At 46.5% G+C, this 9,215-nt stretch overlaps 1 protein-coding gene across 1 annotated transcript; it reads left to right on the forward strand.

Moving 5' to 3' along the window:
• Positions 1-1,347: 1,347 nt before the first annotated feature.
• LOC133276903 (patched domain-containing protein 3) lies at positions 1,348-8,637 on the forward strand. Its single transcript, XM_061468189.1, has 4 exons — positions 1,348-2,239; positions 2,466-2,587; positions 4,220-4,365; positions 6,850-8,637. Exons 1-4 carry the CDS (start codon positions 1,505-1,507, stop codon positions 8,448-8,450), a joined length of 2,604 nt encoding a protein of 867 aa, XP_061324173.1. The 5' UTR covers positions 1,348-1,504; the 3' UTR covers positions 8,451-8,637.
• Positions 8,638-9,215: the final 578 nt, after the last annotated feature.

Raw genomic sequence — 9,215 nt, forward strand, 5'->3', positions numbered from 1 at the left:
AGCTTCTCAGTACCCCTCTCCAACAGAGAAATTCAGAACCGATGTACCTGTCTCAGAACACCTGCACATGGGAAAGGGAATCGCCAGGATCCAGCCTGTGCTAAAAGTTGGGACAATGGGAGATGTGTAACACTGGTCAGAGCCTGGCCAGCTGTTCTATGCTCGCAGGTGGCAAGCCTGTCTCTTTAGAATGAGGGAGAAGTAATACCTACAACTTTTCTTTGCAAGTACTGGCAGGAGTTGCAAAGAGAGAAAGAACAGGACAGAGTTGCTCTTTTCAAAGGAGGGCAAGAAGTGCCTGCCTGTGAGGCATGAGCTAATTGTCTAGGCACCTCTCCACAAGCATCACATCCGAGCTCAGTGTTCTTAGCCAGAGGGCACGCAAATCACCGTCACTTACCAGTGTTGAGATCACCGAGACGCAGGGTATTTTCTGGCTTGTGGAAGATGCTATCCTTGTTACTGCACAAAGTTCTGGCGTACCACAGAGATTTTTGTGGTTTGTCCATTGCAATCACTAAACCTCATTTCAAAGTCTTTAATTTCTTCTGCTCTCACTTTCCCGTTCCATAAACTTGTTTACTGAGAGAGAAAACACAGCAAGACGTACATCACTACTTTCTGTGTTTTGATCCCAGGCAGAATGATCCTTAGTGACAACTCCCTTAAGATGTATTTATTGCCTTTTTCAGAAATTAAATGTTCCTCAGTAGCTACAGATGACATGCAAAACTGAACTCTCTCTTACCTCAGAAGACAATTCTAATTAAAACTCACAGAAGGTGTCCAAGGTGTTCGCCATTGAGAGTGTTCAAGGGGAGGCTGCTTGGGGTTTTGGGCAGACTGATGTAAAGGTATGTGGAAAGGGGCTGCTCCCCCATTGCAAGGATTTGATTAGACAATCTTTAAAGGTCACTTTCAACCCCCAAGATTATATGATTCTATGAAGCAGTGACTGCAGCAGATTCGGGGAAAACAGTAAAGAAAAGGGCTTTGAGCAACCTGGTCTAGCGGAAGGTCCCTGCCTGTAACAAGAGGGGTGGAACTAGATGATCTTTAAGGTTCCTTTCAACCCAAACCATTCCATGGTTCTCTGACTCAGTTATATAAGTTTGGAGGATGAAGTCACGGTGCAGGGCCGCGCACAGCAGCTCAGTACCCGCAACCTGCCCCACAGGAGCGGCCCTGCGCGGCGGCAGAACCGCGGCACTGTACCGGTACCGAGCCCGCTGAGGGGCATGCCCGTCGGAGACCCGAGCCCGGGCCTCGGCGCTGCGGGGGGAGCATCGCGTCCCCGCATGCCCGCCCCGGGGAGGCGACGGAGTACCCTGTGAGTCAGAGAGGGGACGGCCCCGGCCGCGCCGCTGAGAAACGTTCATTGCCTCCGCGGCCCCGTCGGGCAGAAGGCGGCTCTGCAGCGGCGCTGCAGGACACCTCGCAGCAGGAGACCTCAGCGCGGGGCCCCGGCGTGAGGCGCGCAGTAATCCGAGCCCCCGTCTGGCCCATGGCGGGGCCGCAGCATCCCGGGGAGGGCTGCTCCTACCACAACACTAACTGCTTGGAGCGGCCGCTGAGGCGGCTTTTCGAAGGGCTGGGGAGCGGCGTGGCTGCCTGCCCCTGGCCCTTCGTGCTGGTGCCGCTGCTGCTGTCTGGCGGGCTGGGCTCCGGCTTCCTCTTCTTACAGCAGCGGCAGGCAAACGACATCGAGGGGCAGTTCACACCGACCGGGGGACCCGCCAAGGCTGAGCGCGATTTCGTGCTGCAGCACTTCCCCACGAACGACTCGGAGCTGTTCTCCATCCAGCAGCTGCCCACCGAGGGTGCCTACGCCGCCCTCATCGCTGTGGCGGCGGACGAGAGCTCGGTGCTGGACGCGACGGAGCGGCACGATGTGCAGAAGCTGGACAAGGCGGTGCGCGACCGCGGCTACGAGCAAGTCTGCGCCCGCATCAACGGCGTCTGCGTCAGCCCCAACCCGCTGCTGCCGATGCTGGGCGACGTGGAGGCGGCCGACCTGGGGGAGCTCATCTTCCCCGGGAGGGGCCCGTTCTTCCTGGGCACTGCGCTGGGCGGCGTGCGGACGGACCCCAGCGGGCGGGTGCTGTCGGCGAGGGCGCTGAAGCTGGTGTATTACCTGCGGGAGGACGGCCCCGAGGCGGCGAAGAGCAGGAGGTGGCTGGAAGACTTCTTGCAGGACGCCCCGTCGGACCTGGCGGCGATGAACTTCACCTCCATTCAGGTAGCAAAGGGGAGGGTACAGGAGTGAGGGACCGCCGAGATCAGAAGTGCCCCGGGAGCCCCGTCGTCGGAAAGGAAAGGAGAGGGTGGAGGGAAGAGCGAGGATCGCGTGTACGTTGCGAGAGCCTGAGTGCCAGCACGATGTTTAGTGTTGCCTGTGCATGTGTGTATAGACCAAGAAAGAGCGTAGAAGTGCTTCATCTTTTCTTTCCTTGTTGTTTTAACAGGTGACTTACTTCACCTCGCTGTCCAGACAAATGGAGTTTGAGGGAAACACCAAGAGTGTGATCCCACTCATCTCCATAACGTATTTCTTGACAATAACTTTTTCAGTTGTCTCCTGCCTAAGGTAAAATACCTTTTAAGCTAAGGATATTCCAATGTCTCACCACCCCTCACAGTGAAGATTTTTTTTTCCAATGTCTAATATAAATCCCTCTTCTTTCAGGTTAAACCCATTCCCCCTTGTACTGTCACTACATGCCCTTGTAAAAAGTCCTTCTCCCATTTGTCTGTTGTCAGAAGCTATCAGTCATTTCTGTAGTCCCCACCTCATAAGAATCCTTTTTGTAGTAATGGTTTGGGAACTATTTAAATTGACCCCCCCTACACTTTACCTTTTGAAGAGACCTGAGGTGCTGCAGCTTTGGCACTGAAAAACGCTGTGCCAAAGTAAACAGTTTGAATTACGACCAGGTTCTACTTTACCCTGTGCAGGGAGGGTACAACAGCATGATCTGGCCATCCTGGCGGTGGCAGAATCTGCACAAGCACTTCTGTTGGATAAAACTTAACAACTCAACTTGGCATGTGGAGACATTCACCGTACAGATGCAGAAAAGTTGTCATCTGAGGGGGCGGGAAGAAATAAGTCGTGCTGCTCCTAAAGTTGTTCTTCTACTTTCATAGCTTCTATCCTCATCCTGCGCACAAGGGTCAGTTAAAAAGGGGAAGGACACAGGGGAGGGGGAGAAGGAAGTATGCCATGTTAAGATCTGTTTGCACACTTTTTCTGCCACCTGCTCAGTTGTACAGCTGAATGAGTTGTACAGCTCAGAGTACAGCTGAATGAGCACAAGCTTCATAGATTGCTGCAAGTCTGGGTACAGCTTTAGGTATTCTGCTTGCTAGGAGAGTCTGAGCCTTTAGCTGCTCCTCACAGAGAACTCAGCTTGCCCCTTCTTTGTGCTGGTGGAGGGTGAACCATTGCACATTTGACAACCCTACGGCTGTGCTTGAGAAAGAAAGTACTCAGAGGGTGGGCTTATTGGTTTAGTGCTTGCATCAAGCATCATGCCCTTAGGTTGTATGATTTCTGGGTATCAACTGCTTCACACACGGCCATTTGTGAGCGTAGACAGAGTAAGGGTGGTTCTGCCAACACACGCTTCTTGCCTTGGAAGTGAGAGTCTCTTACAACTCAGAAATGGTACAGCCTGGAAAACATTACTGACCAGGCAAGAAGTAACCCTTTACCCCCTCAGTGTGGTGTGTAGTTTCCCACTGGGAGCATTTCTTGAGGAATCCTTGAGCCAGTTCTTGGAAGTGTCTTAGCAAATGGCTGTCTGAAAAGAAAGATTCTCTACACAGCACTTTCTGCCTGGGATATGCTTCTGTACTACAGTGATGCCACACCAAGAACCCATGCAAAAGGACGCAGCTTCTAAAACTTATAATTTTTTTGGGTCACCCTAAATCTGACCTCTAACAGGAAGAGCTTTCATATCTTCCTTTGCCAGCTCTCTTGTTTCTGATGCAAAGACTGGTACACATCTTTACACTTATCTACATAACTGGCCAGCGTTAATAATGTATTTAGCAACTCCTGCATAAGTTAATCTTATTCAATACACCTCCTAGCAGCTTTTATCAAGAGTTCTCTACACATAAAGGGTATCACTGATATCTCTGCACTTGTCATGACAGGTAGCTTGGTGAAATATTTGACATGTAACTAATATATTCCTTAAAATATTTTCAGACTGAGCTGTATAAGAAATAATGTCTGGCTTGCATGCTTTGGAGTGATTTCTTCAGGTTTAGCTGTATTAAGCAGCTTTGGATTGCTGCTCTTCTGTGGAGTGCCATTTGTGATCACAGTAGCGAACGCACCATTTCTTATTCTAGGTAAGTAGAAAAAGTGAGTCACATTCAGATATAAAGACTAAAGCAGAGTTAAAACAACCTGGCGGTATGGCTTTTACTTAATGTGAGCATCAGGTCGTATGCAGCTCCGTCCCGCAGTGAGGGGAGGAGACGCTCAGCTCCTGCAGGCAGGGGCACTGCTCAGTTCAGCGTACCCGCTCTGGGACTGCAGCTGGGCTACGGCAGAAGGGCCGCTCTTCCCCAAAACTGATGCCTGCTCTAGTCCCACTGCTACAGCATGAAAGCTACAAATGAGAGGGTGGTAAGGTTAGCACTTCTGGCGTTGCTCTAGTATCCCTGGTAATTTAGCTACGACGATTAGTTATTTAGCTAGTGCTAATACATGAGGTGAGGTTCTGTCACGGCTGTTTTCTGTAGGTGTACTGTAAGTATTTCATAGAATCATAGAATAGTTAGGGTTGGAAAGGACCTTAAGATCACCAGATTCCAACCCCCCTGACATGGGCAGGGACACCTCACACTCTCCAGTACTTATGCTGGATAAGTTTGTCTACTCTGAACCAGTTTGTTGTAATACCATTCTATGGGGCTGCTGAATTTGTCAGAAGTTTAAGCAGGTGCAGAGGTCTTCCCCAAACCATTCACCCCCTGGCCACCTCTTTTTGCAGTACAGTGAGAACTTCCTAATTCTCTACTGTTACTCAGCCTCAGGATAGCTCAACAGCAGCACCATGAACGTGTGGCCAGCATGCAGCTCGTGCTAAACTAGAACTGACTTAACCCAGTACCTGTATTATGAAGGGAATATGGGGAATAAGTTACCATGAGTCTTTGTATCCCATTTTTAGAGTGTAGTCTTTGGTGGGATAAACTTGGGCCTGAATATGGCTTAAGCAATGAGCAGGACTTTGTAATTTTAAATAAGAAAACCATTTTGTTTTGTTAAGATGTGAAATTTCCTCTGCAATACAATGACTATGTACTTAATGGTCTCATTTAGCTACGCAGCTGAAGTGATGCACCATTCATGTCACCAGCTTCCCAATGCAAGGAAGTATCATCACATCACATTTGCACAGACTGCTTGACAGCCAGTGCTGAACTTTCCAAATAACATTGGATAATGTTGCTGAAAATAAATTACTGCTTTTAAAATCCTTAACTGGTCTCCTATATGATAAAGGCGTATGATATTTTCTTGGTCTTGGTCTCAAGCAGAGGAAAGCACATGGAACTCCTGGGATGATAGAGGCTCTGCATCATACTAGATGTCTAATGCAAATGCTCCTTGGGATGACGCATGACATTTCTTTGTTTCCTGCGTAAATCAAATGCATTTTGTATTTGCTTTTGTTTGCTTATCAATTGCAGAAGCTTCAGAAAGACCCTTTTGTATACTTGGGAAAGGGCTTACGCCAGTCTCTTCGGATCTTTGTAACTAACATGCAGACTTTTCCTTGCGCTAAAGCAAACAAATTATCAGTACTTTAGATGAATTGCTTTGAAGCCTGCCTGCTTTCTGGAAGCAGCCTGCTTGCTGCCATCCAGCTGTACCTTTTGACTTGCTGCCTAATTAATCTTTGTATATCTACTGGCAATTGCCTGTTCAGGCAGCACATAGTGACTTCATTTATTCTTTTATGCTTAGCTATATCATCTATGCTTGTTCCTCTGTTCATGTGGTCTCACTTTTTTTGTGTGATTAATTTTCAGGGAATACAAGGGCCCTTGATAGAGCAACATTGGCAAAATATTGAGAGGTCTATGATTAAAATCTTGAGTGCTAGCAGGGCTGAGAGAAGCACATTGGCTCTTCCTTTTTGAGCTGCAGCTGACTTACTCTTGTGTCTTAGCAAAAACCCTAGCCCAGGATCCAGTCTTCCAGGCAGGATTTCCCAGGACTCTATGTGAGCACAGCAGTATAAATGTGTAGACAAATGAATAATAAATCATGAATAAAGGCTCAAAGATAAACTGGAGAGAAGGCAAGTGGAGAGCAGAAAGCATGAATAAATGAACCACTGGAAAACTGGGATCACTGTTCTTCCATATGGTAGCAACTGTCCTCCCTGTCTGCTGAAGGCAGAGAAAAAAATTATCTGATTTGTTATAGTGATAAAAAAGATTCCAGGGGTAATGGGGAACACTTCCAGTGATGAGGACAGTTGAGCATCAGAATAAAGGATTCATTGAAATCTGCATCACTGGACACCTGGGCAGCAGGTATAACACACGTATCAGAGCTGGACTAGGTGTGCTCAGTCCTTCAGCAGACTACGGTGAAGGATCAACACACATCAGGCCACCAGGAGTTTCTGAAATGTAATAAATTCAGCTACACACAAAGGATTTTTCCCCCTGCTTCAGCACTACAGCAATGTCAATAGGCTAGCCTTCTTTTCCAAAATTTTATGCAGATTTAAGTGTGAATAATTTTGTACTTGTGTTGGATGTTAGTGGAGGTTGCCATTCACAAAGCAGCGTTAACATTTTCTGCTCTTGCAGGAGTTGGTGTTGATGACATGTTCATCATGATCGCTTCCTGGGAACAAAGTTTAAGAAAGAAAGATAAATCCGATGTTAAATCTCTGCTGGCTGATACCTACTCAGAAGCAGCACTTTCTGTGACCATCACCACCCTCACAGATGTTTTGGCCTTCTTCATTGGCACCTGGACTGCCTTCCCATCTGTGAGATCATTTTGCCTCTATACAGGCACTGCCTTTGTCTTCTGCTATATATATACCATGACCTTCTTTGGGGCAATTACTGTATTAAATCATAAAAGGGAGCAAGGAAACCGTCACTGGCTAACTTGTATGCCTGTGGGAGTAGGTAAAGACCAGGCTGAGAAGTCCTGCCTATACAATGCTTGCTGTATAGGCAACTGCTCTAGGCAGTCATCTCAGCCAGAAAGTGAACACCCAATGAGCGTGTTCTTTACAAAGTATTATGGCCCTTTTTTAACAAATAAATGGATCAAGCCACTTGTGGTATTGCTGTACGGAGCGTATTTGGGTGGCAGCATTTATGGATGTACTCAGATCAGGGAAGGTATCGATCTTCGAAACCTGGCAAATGATGAATCTTACGTTATTCCATACTATGACGACAACGACAAATACTTCTCAGCATATGGGCCCAGGGTCATGGTGGTTGTTACTGAAAGTGTAGATTACTGGAATGAGACTGTTCGTCTTGGCATTGAGAACTGCATGCAGGATTTAGAGGGCATTTCCTATGTAGATAAGAATTTTTCAGAGTCATGGCTAAGGGCATACACAGAATATGCCAAACAACAGTCACTAAATATAAATGATAAGGATATCTTCATTAGTAACTTACCTGAACTGTTCCAGTATGTTCAGACTTTTGAGTGGGACATTGACAAGACTCGCGATAAAATAGAAGCTTCACGTTTCTTCATCCAGACGGTGAATGTGACCTCAGCCATCGATGAGAAGAATCTTGTAACTCAGTTGAGAGAGACAGCCGAGAAGTGCAGTATTCCATTAATAGTGTACCACCCAGCATTCATCTACTATGATCAGTACCTGGTAATAGTGCAGAACACCATCCAGAATGTCATTGTTGCTGCTGGGGCAATGCTTCTTGTCTCCCTTCTGCTTATTCCCAACCCATTGTGTTGCTTGTGGGTGACTTTTGCTATAGCTTCTGTTATAGTTGGTGTTGCTGGCTTCATGACATTTTGGAACGTCAATCTAGATTCCATATCCATGATCAACCTGGTCATTTGTATAGGGTTTTCAGTGGATTTTTCTGCTCATGTTTCCTATGCCTTCGTTGTGAGTAGAGAGTCATCAGCCAACAACAGGGCAATTGACGCTCTGTCCCTGCTAGGTTACCCAGTATTACAAGGTGCAGTTTCTACTATATTAGGAGTAGTTGTCCTGGCTGCAGCAAAAACCTACATCTTTAGGACATTTTTCAAGATCATGTTCCTTGTTATTTTGTTTGGGGCTCTTCACGGTCTTGTTTTTATTCCAGTGTTTTTAACCTTTTTTGGAAACTTTGGCAGATCACCCCACAATACCAGATCTAAAACAGAAGTGCCTAGGTATAGAGATAATGAAGATTGTCCGTGACCAAGTTAAAAGTGAAATATTTATATTAATTCAATGTAAATGTAAACAAATCATTTGTAAATGTGAAATACGTATATTTATTATGCGTAGAATAAAATGCAGTGACTTTCAGAGAAGAGAATGGAGAAAATGAAGGACAGAAAAATAAATACACCAGGGAAGCAAAGGCTTCAGAAAAGCCAGGCAAGAGAAACAGAAGAAAACACAGAGAATGCATTTGCGTCTCTCATTGTTGTGTGTGCTTGACTAACACCTTAATGCTGCAAAATGTATAAAATTATTCTAAACACTGATCACTGCAACAGCTTCATGGATTATGTTACAGGTTTGTCAGGAAATGCACACAGGGGGGGAAATAACAACTCCCACAGGTTTGCATTTCCTGCCTGGTTACTTTGATGCTGTAACTCAGACCAGCACTGAGCCTGGAGACAATTTCCCCCCAAGAGGGGAGACTCAGACATGGAGGTTTTACAGCAAGATTACAAGAGGTCAGAACTGCCTTGGACTGCAATGACTCATAAGCTTTCAGGAGACAAAGTCCCCTTCATAGGATTCTAATGCAGCACAAGAAACCCTAGGGAAGAAAAACTCATCTTCTATTCAAATCCTTCTTTTCTTGGCGTCCTGTTTTCTAACTAAGATTAAAGATCATGTAGCTTTAAGAAGGTCGTGTGTCACGGCTGTTAACTGCGTTTGCAGAGATGCACTGTAGGTGATTGAACTTGTGTGAACCTCCTGGGTGACTAGGACAGCAGAAGCTGT

Source organism: Pezoporus flaviventris, unplaced genomic scaffold (assembly GCF_033815535.1).
Source record: "Pezoporus flaviventris isolate CSIRO_AGI_PZ_B2104156 unplaced genomic scaffold, CSIRO_AGI_Pfla_v1 ptg000047l, whole genome shotgun sequence".
NCBI lineage: Eukaryota > Metazoa > Chordata > Aves > Psittaciformes > Psittacidae > Pezoporus > Pezoporus flaviventris.